Genomic DNA, 25,130 nt, shown 5'->3' with positions numbered 1-25,130 from the left:
AAAAATCGTAAGTCGAACCACACGAGGACTACCTGTATACACTATATGGTCAAGAGCTTGTGGATGCTTTTTTAACATGTTGTTCCACATTAAGTTCTAATTTATTTACTGTTATAATTCCCTCCAATCTTCTGGGAAAATGTTCCACTAGATTTTGAAGTGTGCTTGTGGAGATTTGTGTTTATTCAGCCACAAGGGTGTTAGTAAAGTCAGGTCCTGATATAGGTGAGGTGAGGTGAGGTGAGGTGAGGAGGCCTGGATTGCAGTGCTTTAATTCATCCCAAATGTGTTTAATAGGGTTGATCTCAGGTCTCTATAGCAGGCCTCTCGAGATCTTTCACTCCAACCCATGTAAAGCAAATCTTCATGGGGCTTACGTTGTGCACATGGGCATTGTTTTGCTGGAACATAAAATCGGAAGCAGCACATTTCACCTGGCCTGTGAGTGGTCCTTATAGGATTACACATAAAACAGGGTTTTAGTTCTCGTTTTCTTTTAGAGGGAATTGTGTCAAGATTCCTGTTCATAGTAAATTTCAGTCTTGCAGTAAATGGAATGGATAGCGATAAGATGAAAAAAAAAAAAACACTTAAGTATTCGCTTGTTCACTGCATTTATACGTCTATCATGCAGCTCACCATTATAGCTGGAATAATAGGGATCTTACCCAGAGCCATTACAGAAAACAAATTGTGTGGGTGGGATATGTGTGTAGCAGGTCAGTGATGCTGGTCCCTGGCTGTCTGTGCTCACTCTTCTGTAGTGGTTGACAGCTGGAGAGCTCACCACAGCCAAAAGTGCTTTTGCTATTTATATGAATCCACACCGCTACCTTCATGTCAATATTAAATGCTTGTTTTTCTGTAACTTACCTCTTTTTTTTTAGCAATAGGGAAGGATTTCTAGATTGGCTGAAACATTCTTCAAAGACTACTACATTTAGCAAAGTATAAAACTTATTTTACTAATTAATTCTTTCAGATAAGAAAAACATTGCAGAAAAGAAAAAAAATATATAATTTTTTGACACATTGTCACACTTGGCTGTTGGTGCAGGCTGCCCCTTTCTTCCCCTTTGGCTCCACCCATTCCAGGAGACTCTGAAAGCCGTCGTCTCGCCAAGTAACTTCTGCTGTTCATCTGAGCTAGTGTACATCAAATCTGTCTGGGAAAAAGCCAGTAATGCACACACACTGAGTTACTACAATATCTACAATCATAATAGTAGATTCACCTACCATATCCGAGGTGGTATAAAAAGGTTTCGAGAGTAAATCCGTTTACAAGGAATCCTGTTTACCTTCATCTTCAGGAAGAGGGCGAAGTCTGCAGGAGCCAAATCGGGCAAGTAGGGTGGGTGGGATCATCTTGTTTCCGGTGGGAAACTCATGTATGAGGAGAGCTCGGGAACAGTGTTTTAACTTGCTGTCCATGATGAAACCGTGGACTTGGTAACGCACGTGGTCAGAATAGCATCAGCTGCACAGCTCCCGATGTACACAGGACGATGTCTTTTGGCACACTGACATATGAAACCCGGTGCTCCCTGTGACTGTACGTGCAGCCATTTGCTGCCATCTGTTGGCATATTGTACCTAACACTTAACACAAATTGTACTTAACACTTATTTTCTTAGTAGTCCTGTGTGTACGTTAATCAAAACAAAACCACATCACACAGCGCAGCAAATCTGATTTTTATTTAGCGACGCCTACAAAATTCAAAGGCAGAAAAAATGGTGATTAATCATTAAACAGAAATCAATACTTACCCCCAAACACAAACACTAATACTTCTGCTTTCATTTAGTATCATTTCTATTAAAGAGTTAGCGCTATTCGGATTGGGGTTGCGTTCTTTCAACACATTAATAGGAAAAGGCAGATAATATTGAATGAATACAAAGATTTGACCTTAAGAACGTATTCGAAATTAAAGTCGCAGCAATTTATCTGCTTTTAAATTGCATTCAGTCAATTTTTACATTGGTGAGTTTCCTCCTATTCAAATGTATACAAACTCTTTAGGATACCCTTAGAATACAAATGAGCTTGATATCACATTGTTTACAAATTTATGCAAGAAAAGACCTTAGAGTAATAAAATGATTTTATATCCAGCTTGATAAATGAGTCCTATTGCTCAGTAATAGTATTTCTTTACACACACACACACACACACACACACACACACACATATATATATATATATATATATATAGTGTTCTGGCGACTCTCTGAAGGTTGATGAACACACGTCTCAGGTGTTACAGGCAGAACGTCACGTTGGCGATCATGACGTGGACTTTCTGAGCTCCTGTGTCCGTGGGTGTGGAGTTGTGTGAAAGGGGCAGGGTTGACTCTCGGCTTGTCCCCGGATGGTGTGCTTCATGCAATGCTGTTTTCTTGTCTGCAGATTATACCTTGAAGGATGTCTTTCTTTCTTTCTTTCTTTCTTTTATTACGATTTTGCAACCTTTGTTTGTTTCCTTTTCTTAATCTCACCATCTCACTCTCTCTCTCCACCAGATTGTATCGGGATAGACTGTAACCTTAGTAAGTGTTCTCTTTTTTTCAATACAAGAAATGCTTCTTTTGAAAAAAGTCTGTCTTTACAATTCTGTTTCTCTTCTCTCACTTCTTAATCCTCTCTCTCACTATCACTCTCAGTTTTTTTCTTTCCAAAATATTAACCTTGCTTTTCCAATCTGTCTGTCTGTATCTCTCTGCCCCTCCCTCCGTCTTCTCACACATCCCCGCTCTGTCGCTCAAACACTGCACCTTTGGCCGAGTTTAATAGTTTGTGAGGGAGGAGTGTGAACCGCTGAAGTGTTTCAAATTAGGCACAACCATCCATTTAACACTTCCCTTTTATAGCAACCCGACTTTCTCAGTTTCCAAACATTTAGTTGGATTATGATCCTTAGAACCTTCACTCTGTAAGTGGAAGTGTATTATACTGCAGAAATAGAAGGCTTTGAAAATCCAAGGCTCGGCAGCAAGACATGTCACAAACATTTAGTTACCGCAGACGATTTGCACAGATTCTCTTAATTAGAGCAAGCAAATGATCATGTGACTGGGAGATGATATTAAATGAGGGGTGCTTGTCCTAATAAAGGCTGGGTAAAAAAACTACCGGTAATTAAAAATTAAATAATAATAAAATAAATAATTTGTCTTCTTCTTCTTCTTCTTCTTATTATTATTATTATTATTATCAGAAACCGCCTCAAATGCATGCACTTCAGCGTGACCTTGTTTTTAATTGTAGGCGTTTTTTGTGATGCAATTTTATTTGCAAATACATTTATTTCCATATTTGATGAGAGTCGATCTTCAGATTTGAAGTCTCACACACACTGTTAGAGGACGAACACCTGCTCTAGCAATAAAGCTGAACAAAGGCCACTCAGAACGAGCTGCTATATTCAAACCCTTTGTTTTATGGCTGCATGTTGTCAAGCCCCAACTTCCTAATACGGACATACTCCCAACATTCACTAGTTAGTAGCCTTTCCGAGCTTTTTGGAATTATTTTATTTGAAGTTATGTCGGTATTAATGTGGTCCGGGCCCACCAAAATCTCTAGTCAGGATTGGCTTCTATGGCATGTTACCACATTTATTGTACTCATTTCTATTTACAGTAAGCAGTGAGTGAAGCAGTGAGACCTTAGTGCTATATAACAGTGTCAAAGAATATAATAAATATAATACATTTTATGCCAGAATCAGGAAGAGCTTTATTGCCAAGTACGTTTGCTCTTACACACAATTTCTTCAAGTGACAGAAGCTTTCAGTTGCATTTTTAAAAAAAATAAAAGATAGAAAATGTTAAATGAAATAAAAAAGTGGATGATTTCTTCCAAAGGATTAATGAAATCTGGAAAAACAATACATAAAGATAAAGACATAAGAACCTTTTTTTTATTTGTTAGGGTTCAGGTATGTCATAAAATACCACCAATATTTTAATTCTTGTAACATTTTCACATGAATTTTAGATTTGCCTGATTATACCACTTTCATTTCCTCCACTTTGCTCCTGCTGTATCCTCGAATATCTAAACCGTCTGAGGAATATTTTCTATAAGTAAGGTACATACAGTACCCTGAAGTCCTCTGAGCTTTGCAAACTGCTTTATACTGACTATATATAATTAAAAGCAGGCACTTGTGACTTTTTATTTCTTTATATTCTAAGACAGCGGATTGAGGGGCAAATTTGTACAATTATTACAAAGTGCCACAGTCACTTTACTAGTCATTAATTAACCCGCCTGCTTCTTAAAAGAGTAGTTATTAAGTTATTACCTTCAAGAGGGGTACTCAAAGTGTGCTGCAGAGAACCCCAGGGTTCCACGAAGCAAATTCCAGAGGGTCAGACAGGTTTCCTCTAGGTATTAATGACTAGTAACTGTTTTAATCTAAAAAATGTATAATTAAGCCCATAAATGAAGTCAACATGTGACTTATAAAAAGTTGAGGAACGACACATTTTGTGGATACACATAAAAAAATTTTTTACTTATTTTTTACTTATTTAAACAATGTGCATAATTGTAAAGCTGGATTATGCTCTAAAGAATTAAGTGATATTTATTTTACAGTTAAAGGTTTTTTTGGGCTGGTTTAATATGTATAAGGTAAGAAGTTAAAAAGAACATTTTCCTTCATATTCAGAGTTACTCTTCTTACATTCCAATGATGTTGTTCCTGTTATAAAACTCTGACCGTCTCTGAGAGTTATTACTTTTGCTTTCCAAGCATTTCATAAAGAATGAATACATCTTATTAAGCTCATGCTAATTTCGGTTGGTGTTGTAGATACTTTAAATGAATTAGTTCTGCATTTAAAAGCACAAGTAAAAAAAGAACAAAGGAGATATTCTGCAAGGGCCTTCTACATATTCACTTTGGGCAGAATTTGGGAATTGAAATGAATTTCATTTCATTTCATTGAAAGCTTGGATTAGGTACTATAACCTTAATGGTACAAATGTAGACATTAAACAAACAATTCTTGGTTTTATAATAAAGAATTTGGCATGGTCAGGTATCTGGATTAAAATACTTCAATTATTCACAATGCTTCAGTTACAACACTATTTATTGAATATGTTGCTAAACAGGAAAGAAGGAAGTAAAGAAAGGAAGGAATGTCTCTAGGTTACGTATGACCGCCTCCAGTCATCGTGATTTGCAAAGACAGAGCATCGGAACACGCATACCCAAGAGGGATCTGTTGCGATGCTCAAGGAAGAAAGTCAAGGTCCTGACATAGGACCTCCTGGGAAGGGGTGTTGTGCACTTCACTATCCAGTGCTGGCTAGCACTGGTTTTACTCCATCTGCTTTTATGCTTCCTAGTCATAACGCCACCCTGCCGGTGATGCCACACTTTACTTTCGACTAATTACACATGCGATTCAGGGCATGGACAATGCAGAAGCGCTCCCAGAGCGTTTTTGATGAAGCGTCTCGTTTCCTCTGGGAAATATGGTTGAATATGTAACCTGGAGACATTTTGCTTGTGCAGTAAGTAAAAAAAACTGTATAAAAATCTTATGCCATAATATAATATCTCATACAAAATGTTAGGCTTTGATCTAGTTCTGGATAGCTGTACCATAAATTTTATTTTGTACTTGCTGTCAAAATGCTTGTAATACTCTGGTGCTCCAGACACACCTAAATCACTTTTGGGGTCATGAAACACAGTTCAAGTAGTGAAATGGAAAGAACCGGACCCTATTTAAAAGCAAATTATTAAGTATCACAAATGATTGAGTATCAGGATTCCTCACAGCTTATGTGAAAGTTTAAGGTTTATCCAAAAAGATGGAGCAAAACAAGATCTAATCTGATTAATATAATCGACAGTGTTGAAGCAGTGTTGAAGTAAAAGTGCAAAAGTAGTTCTGCAATGCTCTTGGACCCATCATTAGTGATGTTAGCTGTGGTTGTTAGGTGGTTCAGATCTTTCAGTATCAATCATCCTCACCCATGCGACCCAGTCAGGGGTGATCAGGCCCTGACTTGTATCAGAGTATCTTATCTTTTACGGATTACCCCACTGATCCTTCAGTTTAGCCACCATGACTAATGCACCAAGAGCCGTACAGGACTCACACCAAGCTCTCAACTGTCCAAGATCTCACACCATTTTTAACTGTTGAGTTTCAGAATAAAGATTAAGCTTGACACTGACACTAGTATTTAAATAGCAATTTTGTATATCCGAAAGAAAAAATCCCAGTTTCTTTTGGATTGGAAGCAAACTGTCCAAAATCTTATATAAATACTTACATTGGTTATACATTAAACATATTTGAAATCCTCGTAGAGATCTTGATCAGAGATGCCCAAACGTTCTTTTATGAATAAACTCAAACTTGATTGTGTTCTGAAAGTAAATGTTGCATTATTTCAAACTGTATTATATTAATATCAGAATCAGAATAAGTTTTTTTGTTGAAATACATAAAGAATTTGGTTCCAGCTGTTGGTGACTCTTAAAAGAACAGACATGAATAACAGTGTACATTTAGCTTAAACCATACAAGACAAAACATACTATACGAGCTGTAAATAAAGAATAAAAACAGCTGCCTTGATTCTGTAAAAAAATAAAAGCTGCCTTGATTCCCCTTATTTATGATTTTAGAATATTCTTTAGAAAAATAAAACATTACTCTGCTTAACTTAATGCAATTTTACCTTGTAAGGTTTTCTAGTTCAATAAACCTCAATAAAACAATGAAAACATAGAAACAATTTTATTTATTGTAAAACACAGCACAATGCCTAATACAGATATTCACACTATTAGCAATACAGCCATATGCTTGCTCTATCACTGACCTCTAATAGAAGGCATGAAGCTGGTTCATATATTTTAAGTTTTTGAAAGTCCAATACACTTATTTTCTTTGCATTTTATTTCAGTTTACATTTTGTGCAGCATAAAAATACAATGTTATGGTAACTATGTTATGTTGAATATTAAATTCAATTTGTATTTTTTTTTTTTCTTGTATATTGCCTGGTGGGCCAAATCAAAGGTCACCACAGATGAACGTTAGCCTGGGGGCTCTAGTTTGGGCGTCTCTGGTCTAGACATTGCAGAAGAACACAACACTTTACTTGCACTCCAACTTTTATTTATTTAATGATTGATTGATTGACTGATTAATTGATTGATTACTTCACATTCATGATGCAAGCTAAAATATAACTTACTAAATGTTGAATTTTGATCACAAAAAAAAACAACATTGCAGGGAATCATCTTCATCTTGATTAGGTTCATATCAATTTTATGTCTGAAGTCTTACCTTAAAAAAAACAAATAAAAAATGGGAATGTATTAAATGCACAAAAAAATATTCACACACAAATACATTTTGTCAGCTGCAAAGTTCTGTCACAATCAGTCAACAAATAGAACTCTGAACTTTAGCATGAGCTAATGGCAGGGCTCCTGTGTCATGTGATCTATATGCTCATAGGATCTATACCTATAGGGCTATACGTTAACGTCCTGCTCCATACCACCAGATGGCAACATTCACCAAGAAGTTAAAACCTCTGGAGTTTTCCGTTCAAACAGGGATCTTCTCCTGCACAGTAACATTGACAGTGATGGAAGAAATGAGTCTTAAAAGATATTCAAAGATATATAACTTTAATTAAAGCAAGTTTGGAATGTGAGAGCACTATATTGTGTCAGAGAACATATTACACCAGCCTAGTGACTCTCTCATGGAAGCTTGGGGAGAACATACGAGTACACGTGACGAGAGAGAGAAAGCAGAACCCTGGCTCCCGTTCGCTACATATTCATTTTGCCTCTCGCACCCTTTTATCATTGGCTGTGACAGGCATATTTAGACGGATGGAAGTTTTAATGATGCTAAAATGTTCATTAACTTTTAAATAGGCAGAAATCGCCGGTAGTTAAAGTAAATTACACTAAATTAGGGCCCGCTGCCATTTGCTAGAAGTCTCTTTTTGACCTCAGCATGTTGCGCATTTTAAACAGCTTAGTACTGACTGTGCGTTTGGTGTTTGTGTGTGTGTGTGTGTGTGTGTGTGTGTGTGTGTGTGTGTGTGTGTGTGTGTGTGTGTGTGTGTGTGTGTGTGTGTGTGTGTGTTATTTATTTATTCATTTTCGTAAACGTACTTATTATATTATACTAAATTAAAACGTTAACATTATTACATCACAGTGCTTTTAGGTTCTTAATTCTGATTGGTCAGTAGGTGTACATTTATTTCTGTTTGTTTATTTTATTTATTTTTTCATTCCAATGTTATTTACTGAAATTGTTGCAGGCTGTGCAGTGTCAGTGTCAGCACTATGTAAAGGTTAGCGGCATAGCTGAAAATTCTGGCGTGGGAAAATCTTCAAAATGGAGAAGGTTTTTAAATGTTTCTTTATTTATTTTAAGACAGAAAAAAGGGTGGTGAGGGAAAGTTTGTATAATGAATACATTTAAAAATTAATATAATTGATAATGAATACAATTATTTGTTTCTATAATTCATGTGACTTCCTATGACCTCGAATATAAATTTAAAAGTATAAACAGTATAAATGTATATATATATATTTTATTTTATTTTTTTTAAATAAAGTAATCGCTGTTGGTATATCAGTCTGGTATAAGAGGAATCAATCATTTCAGTGTGCCTTGCTGTAAAAAAAAAAAAAAAAAAAAAAAATCTCCGTCCCAGGCCCCTTTATTCCTTTAGCGGTTGAATAAGTCAGTACTGAAACTGATGACATCCCGAAGTCTGAGCATGTTGGAGGAAAGTTTGAGAGTGACTAGACTTTGAATAATCTGCTGCGGTAACACAATGTTCCTTGACACAGCCGAGGACTTGCTGTACAGGCCACTGCCCTCATATCCTTCACCATGATGTTCCCATCAAATCATGACTGCTTTCCTCAAAGAAGACACTGTGTAGGGACTGCATTTCTTTCTTTTTTTTAAGACAAAACTAAATCAGCACACTATATACACAGTACAGTTAACTACTGTATGTAGGCTTAGTTATGGGACACTAAATGTCTGCAGGTACGTTTGTTTATGATCCTCCATGTTTGATAAAGATTCACAATTTTTTTTCAATTCCTTGCAAATCATCTGAATCCTGTGCTGTCTGTTAGACAGCACGCAGTTGCTCCAGTCGTCTTCACCTGTCCAATTTCGAACTTCTGCCCACTCAGAACCTGTACATGACTTGAGTGAAACTGTTGGAGGACATGTACCTCAAGGTTTGGTATGTTGTGAGATACTTTTACAATCATGGTTGAAAAGAGTGGTTCTCTGCCATGATCTAAAATTTCAGTCAGCTCGAACCAGCTGGCCCTTCTCCTCTGACCTCTCGCATTAAGGCATTTCGACCCACCGAACCATCTCTAATTGGATGTTTGTTTGTTTTCTTGTACATGAAAATCAGAGGGAAAAACTCAACTAACTAAACTCAGTAACCCTTGACCTTCATCTGCATTTTATTATGTACTGTGTTGCTGCCTCGTGACTGGCTAATTGGTTGATCTCATGAATGAGCAGATGAACTAGTGCTTCTATTGAAGTGTCCACTGAGTAAAAATATTTGTGAACCATTATACAAAATAGTCTAGTTTTTTAATAGGTATATGATAATTATGAACCTAAATCTAATTAACAACGTTCCAGAAGGTGTGAGAACACTAATACTCCTCCTCCCTGGTTCTTGAACTTGTCTTTTGTTGCTAATTAGGGCAAGCATATGTCTCACCTGGATAATCTAATAAATATCTATCAAACATCACCAGCCTTTCATTCTTTCCTCACCTCCAGAAAGGTTTGGTGTATTCTAGATGCCTCAGAGTCTGAGAGGCCAGAGAGAGTAAGGGCTCTGGAGTTGGACCTCGGCTAAAAGAATATTAAAACAGTGAAGCTGATTGAAACCTATAGCAGACCTCCTGTAGGTGCCATGCAGGCCCAGAACCATAGCCAGCGATGAGGGCAAGCTGTAGAATTTATGAATTTTATCTATAAAATAGTAATTACTCATTTTATGGTACAATACATGATGTTGGATAAATTAGTTTTGTATTGAAAAGTATCCTCTGTATTGTTAGTTTAGACTTAAAATTGTGATTCATTATATATGAATTATAATAAAACTAAATGTATGGAAGTCTAATAATCCATGATTTCTAATATCTTTTTCTTTCATTTTTTGTCATGATCATGACTCAATTCGGTGCTCATCATGGAGCACCGTATTGTTGGTGTCTAAAATCTCTATCAAAGTTACTAATTTCCTGCAGCAAATATGGTATTTGCTGAATCTCTAGATCGAGTAAGTCCCTGATCAAAGTAAAAGCGAATGCGATTATCCAAACTGTATTATGCTGCGATGATGCTGCCTCTAGAACATGATCTTAAGCCTGAATACACACAAAAAATAATACTCACAAGGAATTACAATTTTTGTACAATGTTGATTATGTCAAGATCGTGAGAAAATGACGAGAAAACAACGTTTGTTATGGAGAGAAAAGTGATCAGGAGAAAACAAGAACGAAAGAAATATTATAATGCATGGCCTTTCAGGACTTCCGTAAAAAAGATAATAATATAAACCAAAACCAAATGTGTTATAAATTGCAAAACTGAAAAAAAATGAATGAACGAATTATTAAATTGAATAATTAATTGACACAAGCTAAGAGTGTTGATATTCAATATTTAGTACATCTTAGTGCTAACAGCAATATTACATTTATCTTGTGGCAAAAAAATCTAAGCCTGAAAGCACAAAAACATCCCCACGCCAAAATACTGACTCTTGCAAGTCACTGACACTGGAAACTCCTTCTATTATTGCTCAATAAACCTTTTTTTAACAGAACATTTCCCCATCTCTAAATTATAGGCAGTTATGTGTAATTTCCTGTGGATTGTTTCTATAGAACCAAACCTTTCTAGAACAAATGTATTCATATAAACCTATGAATAAATTAAGTTAACGAACACCTCCTGACCAATCAAAATCAAGAATTCCACAGCTGTGTGTTAAAAATGTGGTTAATAAACCGGGTTTATGTAGCATAGGGTAAAGCTTTTACTTTGTTGTGAATCTTTATAATTAACCCTCGAAGCTGTGTGGAATGTAATGGATTACACCGTTATTATCTGGAAGACTTTAATACCTGTAATCTGAGGTTTCGGGCAGATATTTTGCATATTTCATCGTAACTCAGACTTGTAAATCTTTAAGCTGCTCTTGGTGCGTACTGCGCTGTAGCTCGATAATATGAACACCTTGTCTGTAAGATTATTACATGTCAACAGATTTTCTGTGTACAATGTACAAGTGAGTTAATGTGTGCACACAAGGGATTATTTGTCGATTACATACTGTATATTATCCTGCATACAGTAATGTGTAGAAATGCAAAGGATGTCTTACACCATCAGCTTTGAGGTTCAGGTCCTATTCCTTCAAATAGGTATGATGAAGGTGTGTGTGTGTGTGTGTGTGTGTGTGTGTGTGTGTGTGTGTGTGGTGTGTGTGTGTGTGTGTGTGTGTGTGTGTGTGTGTGTGTGTTGGCGTGTCAGGGTGTGTGTGTGTGTGTGTATGTGTGTGTGTAAGAGAAAGGGATGTCTGTGGGAGGCTGTAATGCATTAATGAGGCAGGCAAGCAGCCAGAGGCGGTATGTGACTTTGGCCCTCTGTGTGTAGGTAAAGGACCGGAGACTCTCAATGCAGGGCACAAGCTGAATGACAACGAGTGGCACTCTGTGAAGGTGGTGCGCCGGGGCAAGAGCCTGCAGCTCTCTGTAGACAATGTGACTGTGGAAGGTGGGTAGCGCATAAACACACACACACGCACACACACACACACACACACACACACACACACACACACACACACACACATCCTACCTATTGAACATATACTGTAGTAAACACAAAAACATTTGGGAAATGGTGATTTGGTAGTTCATTTAAATAAAATGAAAAATATCTGGGTTCGGAAACGAGTTAAAAATTGTAAATATTTACATAGATCCTGGCATAGATATGCAAATTTACACAGTGTGTGGCAGTATATATATATATATATATATATATATATATATATATATATATATATATATATATATATATATATATATATATATATATAAATCAGGCATAAAATTCTGACATTATAACATTATGACCAATGAGTGAATTTCATTGATTATTTCTTCATCATGGCACCTGTTAGTGGGTGGGATATACAATATTAGCCAGCAAGTAAACATTTTGTCCTCAAAGTTGATTTGTTACAAGCAGGAAAAATGGGCAAGTGTAAGTGTTCAAACGAGTTTGACACAAGGGCCAGATTGTGATGGCCCGACGACTGGGTCAGAGCATCTCCAAAATTCAGTATCTATCAAAAGTGGTCTAAGGAAGGAACAGTGGTGAACCGGCGACAGGGTCATGGGCGGATCCAATGTTGCAACGAGCATTTGCTTTGATGATAGCTTTGCACACTCTTGGCATTCTCTCACTCAGCCTCATGAAGTAGTCACCTGAAACGGTTTTGCAACAGTCTTAAGGAGTTCCCAGAGGTACTGTTTTTCACATTGTGGGGGTTAACACTGCTTTTGCTTGGGTTTCATATCCTTTTTCCTTGTAAAAAAAAAAACTCCAGGTGACTTCCTCATGAGACTGTCTGAGAGAAAGTGTTCAAATTTATCATCAAAGCAAATGCTCGTTGACTGCTTTTCCTTCGCTCTCCGGTCCAACTCATCCCAAACCATCTAAACTGGATTTAGATTAGGTGATTGTGGAGGTCAGGCTATCTGATGCAGCTGTTCATCATTCTCCGAATGAATAGCTCTTACATAAAGCAAGATTCGTATGTGCTTTTTGGACATATCACACTTTTATGTTCTTATTCCTATCATTTATTTCAAAGGTGTGCGATAGGGTTTATTGTATATTCGGCGCTCAATCGCAGGCCACTGTAGAACTTCCACTCCAAACCATGTAAAGTAAATCTTCATGGAGTTTGCTTTGTGCACAGGGACATTGTCATGCTGAAGAGTTTTGGTCTTCTAATTTAAGTAAAGGGAAAGTGTAATGCTGTAGTATCCAAAGACATGCTCAACAATAGTGTGTTTGGATAAATGCATCAGGATATGTGGATATTGGATATGCGTCCTATCAGACAAAAGTGACTCGTAATGATTGGACCAAATATAGGCTTTTTACATTTGTGTTTTAGAACAGGGGTCAGCACCACTTTCTATCCATGATATGAAACCCAAGCGAAAGTGTATTAATCCCACAATGTGATGTGAAACATGTACAAAGTGAGATTTAGCTGTATTGTAGTCACATGCTGTATGGTTATTGACACAAGTTTATAAAGTTAATGAAGTTGGAATGCAATTGTCGTTCCTTCTTTCTGAATGTATGAAAAATAGCAATAAATTGAAATATTTTTGACACATATTTACAAGCACTGCCTACTCAAGAAGCTTTCTCAATCTCTTCAGGCCAGATGAGCGGAGCACACACACAGCTGGAGTTCCACCACATCGAGACCGGCATCATGACAGAGCGACGCTTCATCTCTATCATGCCCTCGAACTTCATCGGGCACCTGCAAGGCCTTTCGTTTAACGGAGTGCCCTACCTGGACCAATGCAAGAATGGCGACATATCGTACTGTGAGCTGAACGCCCGCTTCGGCATGCGTCGCATCGTGGCTAAGCCGGTGAGCTTCAGGACCAGAGGCAGCTACCTGGCTCTGTCCACTCTGCAGGCCTACACCTCCATGCACCTGTTCTTCCAGTTCAAGACCACCAGTCCTGACGGCCTTCTGTTGTTCAACTCTGGAGACGGCAGCGACTTCATCGTGGTGGAGCTGGTCAAAGGGTAAGTGCGAATCAGACCTGATATCTTCACGTACTGTGGTGTTTGTAGTCCCGGTGGAGATCTTTAAAACCTTATTATCTTGAAAGATTGAAGTAATCTAATCCTACTGGCTATAAATGCTGGAAATGGATAGAGTAGAAAAAGCGAGAGCTTATCAATGAATCCACTGAGATTGTGTCTTCAGGACAAAAGGAAGTGAAATATGCTAAAATAATGTTTTGGTTATTGATGTCTTACATAAAAAAAAAACCTTTATATGCAGCATCAATCATACAGGTCTCTGTGTAAGCTGTTAGCATATAGTATTAGAATGAGCTCAGTGATATGACCATGTAGCCTGCATTACTGATGTGCCTGCTGTTATAGCAATATAATCAAGACCTCCTGACCAATCAGATAGAGAGAGTACTTTGGTATAAAGCCCTACTGTAAAGATTGTGAAAAAAATATATTGGAAAGTTACACTATAATCCACCAATAATGTGCTTTTTAAAATATATATTCAATTAAAATGTAATGAAGTTAAGCATCAGTATAAAAAAGTGTGCATCGGATACAATTCGGCATTTGTAACACGATAATTTTTAACATATTTGCAAACTATTTTTTTATATATATTTATAATTATTAGCAGATGCGCTATATTTTTATTATTCAGAAAGTCACCAATAGTTTGTGGCCGATATTTGATATGTAGATTGATTTCTCCTCGCTAAACTGTTTCTCAAGCGGGTTCTCTCAGCACCACCACTGCATCGTGAAGGTAACATATTACAACACTATGGATGTTGTAGAATAAGATGGCAGAGGTGGAGCTTCCTGGAGCCAAACAAGAAAAAAACCTCTGGTTTTATTTAAACTTTTTTTCAGCTTCTCCCGTTAGGGGTCACCACAGCGGATCCTCCGCATGTTTGATTTGGCACGTTTTTACGCTCGATGCCCTTCCAAACGCAACCCTCCCCAATTTATCCGGGCTTGTGACCGGCACTGAGAGTGGTTGGGGATGGTTCCCTGACCGGGGATCGAACCCGGGTCGCAGCGGTGAGAGCGCTGCATCCTAACGACTAGACCACCAGGGGACCCTTGGTTTTATTTAATTACATTTTTTTAAATTGTCTTTTTTATGTGCTGCAAAGGCCTGTTTGTGAAGGGGCTATGGGTCAGAAGGCACTAAAGTAATTTTAAATTTGATTTGAAAAAAATTTATAATATAATATAATATCAATTCAATTTATTTTTACTTGTAGAATGCTTTAAAATTGACATTGTCTCAAATCATCTTCACAGAGTTTTTTTTTTTTTTTTTTTTTTTTTTTTACAAAGTTTCCTGCTTATAAGTTTGTTTCTTAATTGTAAATTGATCTTTAATGAGCGAGCCAGTGGTGACTGTGGCACAGTAAAACTCCCTGAGAGGGCATGAGGAAGAAACCTTGAGAGGAACACAAAAGGGAACCCATCCTCATCTGGGTGTCTGGAATGTCCATTCATTACAGTTAATCATTGTTGAGATGTGCAGTGACAGGTGTGTAAGTGCAAAACTGTTAGTCTGTAAACTAAAGTCCTGAGCCATTGTAATAGATTGTTGAGAATAATTACAGTTAAAAAGCATCCTAAAGGTTCTTGAGTGACTTTTGAGTTTACTTCCTGTTTTTAAATTTGTTTGAGAATAAACAGTTTTTTGTAACTGAGAAAAAAAAAGTAAGTACTTTTGTAAGATGTTCATCATTCTAAATTCTACCTTTAACAAGTTACAGCTGCTGTGTTCGAAAAAAATTTCTTAAAAAAAGCCTTTAAATGGTAATATAATGGTGCTCTGAACATCTCTAGTTATTTCCAATACAAATTGCAGAATTTGGGACTAAAATGTCCTTTTCTCTAACTACAAAACCACGTCTCCGGCCAGACGTGTCTTCTTTCTCTTCTCCAGTTTTGTCTTGTAGTCTGTTTCAGTTCAGCTGCTTTTTGATTAGTGTATCTTAGTGAAGACGGCTGTAACTCTATTTAAAATCCCACTAGCACGGTTGCCATGAATTGAACAGATGCTGCGCAGGCACATCAAATAAGCAAACCCTTAATGTTAGAATTGTATTTTTCAATCAGAGTGCTCCTACTTTGGGAGTTTATGTAAATTAGACAAGTTAGAGAATGGCTCAAGTTTCATTCGAAGTATTATCCATCTCTCTCCTGGCCCGTAAAAAAAAATGTCTTAGCGAAATGTTTGATGATTCATCGTATGACAGCTGCAGAGGCTAAGTTTAGATGGTCGATCTGGACAGAGATCAGTCTACATCGTTGTTTTTTTTCACTCGGTGACCAGTCTCAGCGATCACATGACCCTCTTTACTGGAGTCGGCCATAGTTAGCATCCTCTGCTGCTGATGATGCGAACTGCAAAAGCGATGGAAACCCCAACGGCTTTCTTATTTTCTCCAGGTGAAGCTACAGCTCATACAATTGTGTAACTGCTTTCCTTTTATAGCAGGAGGGGGAGGAAAATGTGCTGCGTGGAGGCAAAGCCAAGTTCAGTGCTGGAAGAGTGGATAGATCCTGTAAATCTGGAATATAACACAGGATGAACTGAACAACAAACGATTTATATTCTTTATATTGTATAGTTTATATTCTTGATTAATATAGGCTTTATATTCAAATCCGAACAACTTTAACAGAAACATCAGGGCATACAGTATACAGTGTATACGTGTATAAGGAATACTTATATTATTATATATATATTATAGTATTAGCATAACTATTCTGTGACCTTTAACATTGTAATTATGGCTTCTTCCTTTAAATTTGTTTGGTTAACAAAAAAAAAAAAAAAAGGCCGAAAGCAGGCTTGCTCCAGAAGGCCAGATTTAAATCCATGAAAATGTCAAATTCCAAAGTGCAGATCTTTCCTAAATTCTCTTTGGTAAATATGCAACACATATGCAACTTTTTTAAACATAAAGCAGAATAAGAGAACAAAAAGATGATAAAAGAAAACTGTATGGTAAGCCACAACATAATGCAACACAAACCCAACCAGTTTAGGCAAGCAGCAATCTGGGGTTGGAATTTGGCACATAGTGCGAATAATTTGCGCAATTTTCATGGTAAAACTTGATGGTGGGTTTAGTTTGGTCTTTTAAAGCTAATACATTGCATAAAAGCAGAAACTTTACCAAAGACACTCTGTTTTAGTGCATGAGATGTGGCTGAATGTAGTATTTAAATGGGAAGCAATACATCCAACATCCAAATATAACATTTACACTTTAATTATTATCCGAAGACATCTTTTTCAAATAATTCCATTACAGCACAGGATTATGTAAAAAAATAATAATATAAAGGACGGTTGTCAAGTATAGATGGAGGGGATCAAAAGATTTTCTAATGATTTGATGTTGTTCCTGCGGAAGCATTTGTGAGTTAAAAAGTGAGTCCACTGAATCCAGCACTCCACTTCCACATTAATTATGCATAGTGTCAGAGTTAGTGTCAGGATTATGACGGTTAGGTATTGCTAATGTGGAGATCACTGAGTAACGCTGTAATGCGATTTTGGGATTATTTATCAGCTTGTTTATTTATTTATTGATTCTGCAGATTATGTTTTTGCGATCCTATTTCGTATTCTGATGCGTAAACATCGCGCCGCTGTTTTCTTCTCTGCGCTGATGTAGTTTCAAGCACCTTGGGTCCATGAAATCTATTTTTTTGCTGCCACAAATAAGGTCTGAACCCCTATTTCGCTCTGGAATTCATTGAGTCGATGGCAGGAGAACTGATATTATAAAAGGAAAGGACCCTCAGATGCTTAACTTTGTGCGCTGCCACCATCCAGAAATCCAGTCATTCAGTGAGCAATTAGACAGCAGGTGGCCTCGTCTCTTACTGCTGCCTGCTGCTGCATGCTGAATGAGAACAGTGTAATGAGTGTTCACTGCATACACTGCTCTTTTCCCATCTCTCTCCCCATCTCTCTCTCTCTCTCTCTCTCTCTCTCTCTCTCTCTCTCTCTCTCTCTCTCTCTCTCTCCCCTCTCCCTCTCTATCTATCTATCTTGCCCTCTTTCTTTCTCTCACTCTCTCTATCTCTATTTCTCTCTCTCACTCACATACACACATGCAGACCCTCTCTTTCTGTTCCCATCATCAACACACATTTTCCTGCTCTGTCACTGTCCCTCTACACTGTGAACACACGCACACTTATCTCTCTCTTCCTCTCAAACACACACTCTCTGTATTATTTAGTTCCATTTGATCTGGATGGTGCTTTCTGCAAAATCTAATTTTGAAAGAAAAAACTCTTAGAATCGACAATAAAGGAGAAGCATTGAGAAAGAGAGAGAGAGAGAAAAAGACCTCCTCTCAGTAGCACTGGATGAATATATATATATATTGGGACTGTCAAAATGAACGCAAATTTATTTTAACAGCACAAATTTTGTTAATGCGCTTTGGATGCAACGCGTATTTCTGTAACTATTTTTATAAAAAATATAAATATATTAAAGATTGATTCACGACATCCTTTCATTACTAAGATATTTAAAAAAAACTCCACTGCAAAATAATTTTTAATTACTAAACATTTGTTTTACTGATACGCCGTCTCAAATCAAGCACCAAAATCCGCCATGATGCACACATCCGGCAATTAAAGCCGTCTGTGCGGAAACAGCAAAAGCTCTGTTTGGTGTCATGATGATTTACATATTTTAAAACAGCATCATTACATTAATATTTTGTCTTCATGCTCTATGTTAAGGATGGTTTCACTGATAATTACCATACATTTGCGAAAAGCATCCATATTTGTCCATGACCATGTTAATTAAAGTATTAAAAACGTAAAAAGTATTAATTTAAGGTACATTTAGAAAAGATAAAAACGTGTGATTAAGTTGCGATAAATTGTGTTTAAATATTGTAAACGATTGACAGCTTTATATACATGTATAATGGAAAATATATAGTTTAAATTAGTTATTATTCATTATGAATTATTAGTAGTAGTAGTATGTAATTACAGTGTGTGTATATATGTATGTATATATATATATATATATATATATATATATATATATATATATATATATATATATATATATATATATATATATATATATATACACTGTAATTATACTTGATTGGATTATATAGGATTGGATGAACTGGTTAGGTAAAGTATTGTGCAGGATGTCCTTGGATGCAGTAACATTAGATTTTTCTGCACTTGAACTAGGGGACCAAAATCTGTTCGAACATGAAGTGAATCGGAGGTAAAGCTAATTGTTAGTATTATAATAAAAATACATAATTTGGAGCATCCTATTCCAGGGTTAGTTCTTTCTTTTGCTCTAGTAATAATAACATCCAGTCTGCTGGGAAGGCTTTCTATTAGATGTCTGAGTGTGGCTGTGGGGATTTGTCCAATGAGCCACAGGAGTGTTAGTGAGGGCAGAGAGTGATGTCAGATTTGGAAGGTTGAAAATCTCGACATGAGCAGATACTGTATACACGACATGCAGAAGTTTACCGCTGTATCTTATAGGGAATGTGGTATAAATCAGAGCAAGCACTTAGATTGTATATGCAAAGAGAATTTAAGCAGCAGAAAGACCTAAGGATCAGTATGGTTCAGTAGATCCAGCAGGTGAGGAACCACAGCATGGCAGGTTACCACAAACACACACTGTATATTCTTTTTCTGTCCTGGTCTCAATTTCTTTTCAATGTGCGATACAATTCTAATACTAGAGCTCTTAAAATCTTTCTGTGGTGAAAAATAACTATGCTTGCCCTAAATACAGCTTTAAACCTTGTAGAAAACATAGAACACACAACAAAGAAAAGTGTGGATCCATTCTGATTGGATTTACTGCTTGCAAACTTTTAGCTATCTTTAAGAATAAATTATAAAGCCTACTAGATAATAATGGTGTATATTCACAGCTACTTATCACACACTTTTTCACAAATCTACTAGCATTTTTACAAGGTAATAGATTATACATTAAAGGATGTAGAAATTGTGCTTATTTTTGTTAACTGGGTAAGTGGTAGCTTAGTAGAGAATATGTTGGACCCCTGTTGAGCAAGGCCCTTAACCCTCTATGCTCCGGGGGTCCCTAACGAGGGAAATATTAGGGTCTGTGACGTCGGAGCGACGTGGGGCCGCCTTTCCGTGGGCTCACCACCTGCAGTAGGGACCGTAAGGGACGGTGCTGTGAGGATTGGGCAGCAGTCAAGGGCGGGGGCCTGCTTAGACTGCTGCCCCCGCGACCCGAATTGCGGATAAGCGGGAGAAAATGAATGAATGAATGAATGTTGGACCTCCGATTAATAGGTCATGGGTTCAAATCCCAGCATGTCACTGCTGGGCTCTTGAGCAAGGCCCTTAACCCTTAATTGCTCAGCTGCATCTGAGAGATAACTAAAAATTGTTTTGGATAAAGGCGTCTGCCAAATGCCATAAATGTAAATGTAAGATTTTAGAGTTAAAGTTAAAATTACTATATCATTCCTTTTGTTGCACAAACGGGAAATCAGTAGTTTCTGAACTACTCAAGGTTCAACCCACCAAACCAAACAATTATGCCACGGTACCTGATATCATATCCCCCCCACATGCTTTATTTGAACTTCTTGACTTGCACAATTTAATCTTTTATTGTACACATCATAAAAATCCTGAAGCGTGTTGCCTGAAAAGTGTCAATGAAATATGCACAGGGGTTGGCAAATCTATACTTCATGACATCATCTACTGTTAAAAGTGCTAAGTGAATTATTATAATGAAAAAATCTACAATTGAATGAACTATCTGTGTTTGATATGATGTTTTGCAGGTACATCCATTACGTCTTCGACCTGGGAAACGGGCCGTCACTCATGAAGGGCAACTCCGACAAGCCGCTCAACGACAACCAGTGGCACAATGTGGTGGTGTCTCGAGATGACAGCAACGTACACACACTGAAGATCGACTCCCGCACTGTCACCCAGCACTCCAACGGAGCCCGCAATCTGGACCTCAAAGGTAGCGCTACAGCTTTTAGACCACTTCTTTTAAATGCTCCAAATGTTCCGAACCTGATTGTTTCCCAACTAGAATAATTATAAGACTTGAGTAAAAAATGGCACATGGTCTTTTGTGGGCCTTGGGAAAATCCTTCTGACCTTTCCGGGACCCTTTTGAAAACGCTATTAAAATCCTGTCATACAATTCCAGATAGTCATTTTTCTTCTATTTAATATTGGGTCTATAAAAACTATAATCAGCAGCGGTTCCTTGGAGCTATTTATAAACCTGTCAGCTCACCAGGTACATCCTATTTAGAATTAGAAAAATATATATTTTTTCATAATTTACATTTACCTCTTCCTCTAATACGACTCTTTTTTTTTTCTTTTTGTAGAAAAACAACAACAGTGCCTTTAGGAAAAGAGTCAATTTGGGTTTATGATTTCACATTTACGAACTCAGCAAACCTGATTCGATCTCATGCCGTTATTGCTTGAGTCTACTGAGTAATGATTCCGCAGTAAACCAAATTCTGCTTCAATCTGCATATTGTAACTGGAACCGGAGTGCCATGTTTCCATATTCAAACAGATAAGGTATCATTTAGCCTGGTAATCGGTGTCTTCCTTTTTCAAACACTGAAATAAAGATTAAAAGACTTCTTTAAGACAGAAAGAACTCTGATTTTACTAATCTGAAATTCCACATGCTAATAAACAAAAGAATAATTCAAACAAAGATGATCGATTCTATGTATAAAGTCTTATATGATGAAATGGTAAATATTCGGAGTAAATATTGATCTTGAAAAATACAGTTTAGAAATTTGCCATTTTATATCCCTTCTTATGCCAGTGAGATTAATGAGCTTAAGATTGAAATATCTGTTGTATTTTTATGGATTTATATCTACAGGAGAGGTCTATGTACTGTACATCTCTAGCAATATCAGTTTCAACAGCATTAACAGGGTTTTTTTTTGCATTGTTTTTATAAGTGTAATACGTTCAAATCACAAACGTTCCATGACAAAAAAGCTTGTCGATCGTGAGGTCTTTCATTTGAATTCACCTTTTCGTTTGACTTTGGAGGTTATCAGCCATTTTGATTGTTGTATCTAATAATTTACAGTATATGTTAAGTGACTACCTTTAACATTGTGCAGCTCCTTTATTTTGCTAAGATAAGCAAGTGTTCACATTACACACAGACAGCAGTAATTGAGGTTGTATTTTTGGACACAGGGGTTATATTTTAAATTGGGCAAAATGTTGAATCATCACTGGAAGTAATATATTTAAATATATTAACGATGATACAGAGGGTGGCACCACTGGTCCAATCCCAAACAGGTTGCTGTCACATCCATGGTATTTTTCTACCCCTATTATGTTCCCACCAGAACCCTGACCTGCTCTCATTGAAGATGAATGAATGACTAAACATGCACCATTCACAATGAATGAGATCTGTTGGAGATTTCAAAGCATTTTCTGCACAATTAACTGCAAATATAAATGAAAGAAATGACGCTTGTGTACTTGTGTTTATTATCACGGTCAGGCTTTACTTCATTTTTTTGGTTTCCCTTTTGGTTTTTGGTTACGTCAAAGTCAGCGATAATTCCACAGGATAAGAAGCCTGTTTTGATAAAACAACCCTTTGTGTAGCAATGAGTTGGAGGGAAAAAAAATATTTAGTTGGTTTCCTTTTCAGTACTCACATGTAATAAAGTCTAAATCAAATAAGGCTGCAAAGCGACATTTCCTGCTGTCAGTACAACAGGCTCCAAGGGCCCTTTTATTCCTTTTCTTTAGAACAAGTCCTTTAAACATCAGAAGAATAGTCTCACAGTATGTGTCAGTTGTAATTGCTCAAGCAATTATGCAGCATAGAATAGAAGGGGTGGGGTTGTGAAATCCTCTAACTCCGGGACATATCTGTGATGTGAAAAATGAGCATTCTCAAATGGGACGAATTGGCTGGCAGTGATGCATGAATTTTGGATTCATCACTAGAAAGTAATGGCTGACCTGCTCCATTTGTTGGCATGATAATGCAACCGGAAAGCTTCTTGGTGAGGTATTTGCTAATTGAGCTATTTTCCTGAAGAATTGGCTGCTTTTGTGACGCTCACAGCTGTTTAAGATTAATTTGTTTCATTGACGTGAAAGTTACTGGAATCATTTTCTCACAATTAATCCGAGTGAGTCAGCATTTGCCAGAGTGAAGCCGCAACTGAGTTATGTACAGGAATGTGAGCTGCATCCAAAACCTGATGTTAGCTTGGCAAATCCACATTGTGTTTAGGGTAGTGTCTGAGCCAGAATGCTTACAGGACCACACTTATCTGCCATACTAATACCGCTGCTGATTCCCTGAATAAATCCAATGGTCTGTCGGATTCAGACCGGTGACTGGGGAGTGTCATGTTCATGGGCCCAGTCCAAGATGACTTTGTGCTGCAGGCCATAATGCACATGGATGTGCATAGTGAGCAACAATACACAATTAGAAATTAAGTGGTGATTGATTAATATTAAAGGGACCAATGTATGCCAACAAAACTTCCCCAACATTATTAATCCACCACCAAAAGCCATAACTGTTGACACAAGACAGATTGGGTTTATGGGTTTGTGCCAAATTCTGACTTTGCCATCTGCATGTTGCGGCATAAACTGAAAGATTTTAGCATTCCAGTTTTAGTGACCTTAGAGGAACCCACAAAGAAACAAGGGAAACATGCAAAACTCTACACCGACAGCAACAGAAGATCTGAGACTGTGAGCCAACAATGTTAGATACTGCATAAGGGGGGTGGTAGCTCAGTGGTTAAGGTACTGGGTTACTGATCGGAAGGTCGGGGATTCAAGCTGCCACTCTTGGGCCCTTGAGCAAGTCCCTTAACCCTCTGTGCTCCAGGGGCATTGTATCATGGCTGACCCTGCGCTCTGACCCCAGATTCTGAGCAAGCCGGGATATGTAAAGAATGGATTTCACCGTGCTGTAATGTATATTTGAAAGAAAAGGCTATTCTATAACCACAATTCCAAAAAAAAGTTGGTACAATGTGTTAAATGTAAATAAAAGCAAAATGCAATAGTTTACAAATCTTAAATAACTCATATTTAATTCACAATAGAACATGAGAAAATGTAAAATTTTTAAAGTGAGAATATATACAATATTAAGGAAAAATAAGGCCATTTTGAATGTGATGGCTGCAACACGTCTGCAATAGTGGGACGGAGCAACAAAAGTCTGGAAAAAGTAAGTGCTATTAAAATTAAACAGTTGAAGAAACATTCTGCAACTAATTACGTTAATTAACAACAGATCAGTAAGATGTTTGGGTATAAATAGCGTATCTTAGAAAGGCAGAGACTCTCAAAAATAAAGATGGGCAGAGTTTCAGAAATCTGTAAAAGACAAATTGTGCCTACAAAATGTGGAACAATTTGAGAATAATGTTCCTCATTATTCTTAAATTAATAAGAATCAAGCTGCATGACTTGTGACCTTCCTAAATTCTCCCACACCACTTGAGACCACTTCATTGCTACATTCCTCTGACTGAGTTCCCATAGCTACAATTTAAAACACTGATCTTTGGCCATAAAGCCAAAAATGGACCCATTTACTTTATAGCACTTTTCAGGTGTTGCACCGGAACACATGATAAATATCTTATCATTTACAATACTTAATACTAAAAAAGTTTTAAAGAATCTGGAGAAAGCGCTGTGCACATGGGACAAGGGCAAAAAATCTATATTGGATGCCCGTGAACTTCGTGCCCTTGGGCGGCACTTAATTTAAAGTTATAAGTTATGATTCTTTAATGCAAATCACTGCATGGGCTTATTAACACCTCCAGGAATCATTGTCTGTGAACACAGTTTCCCATGTCATCCACAAATCCAGGTAAAAATTTAGCATGAAAAAATAAGGCAACCGTAACCGTAATTCTAGTCCAGGTGCTAAACTGGGGTGCCTGCAGTCTACACCTTTCACTATTTAAAAACATTTGCTGCGACATGAAATGAAAAATAGAACAAAGGAAACCCAAAACTGTTGAGCAGCTACAATCCTTTATCAGGAACAGATGGGACAACATTCCTGTCCCAAAACCTTTAGCAACTGGTCTTCTCAGTTCCCAGATG

The 25,130-nt window shown here is 37.2% G+C and overlaps 1 protein-coding gene and 1 long non-coding RNA gene across 11 annotated transcripts in view; one reads left to right on the top strand and one right to left on the bottom strand.

The window, feature by feature from the left end:
* Positions 1 to 25,130, top strand: part of nrxn2a (neurexin 2a) — a 408,435-nt gene that overhangs the window by 187,155 nt on the left and 196,150 nt on the right. For 9 of the 10 annotated variants that reach the window (XM_083565425.1, XM_083565433.1, XM_083565432.1 and 6 more), the window contains 4 exons: positions 2,531 to 2,557; positions 11,748 to 11,867; positions 13,559 to 13,940; positions 20,789 to 20,979. In XM_083565425.1, the coding sequence (XP_083421551.1) occupies positions 2,531 to 2,557; positions 11,748 to 11,867; positions 13,559 to 13,940; positions 20,789 to 20,979 (720 nt within the window). The remainder of the gene's footprint in view (positions 1 to 2,530; positions 2,558 to 11,747; positions 11,868 to 13,558; positions 13,941 to 20,788; positions 20,980 to 25,130) is intronic. The other variant, XM_083565428.1, reaches the window with a different exon arrangement.
* On the bottom strand, positions 699 to 2,096 carry LOC310739521. The gene is made up of 3 exons (XR_014537406.1): positions 1,774 to 2,096; positions 1,302 to 1,579; positions 699 to 1,162 (listed from the first exon to the last, which is right to left on the bottom strand). It is a non-coding gene; the product is annotated as an uncharacterized lncRNA (long non-coding RNA).

Source organism: Silurus aristotelis (genome assembly GCF_946808225.1).
Source record: "Silurus aristotelis genome assembly, chromosome: 16".
Classification (NCBI taxonomy): Eukaryota; Metazoa; Chordata; class Actinopteri; order Siluriformes; family Siluridae; genus Silurus; species Silurus aristotelis.
The sequence above is the reverse complement of the archived record's forward strand: the minus strand, read 5'-3'. Positions and strand labels throughout refer to the sequence as shown.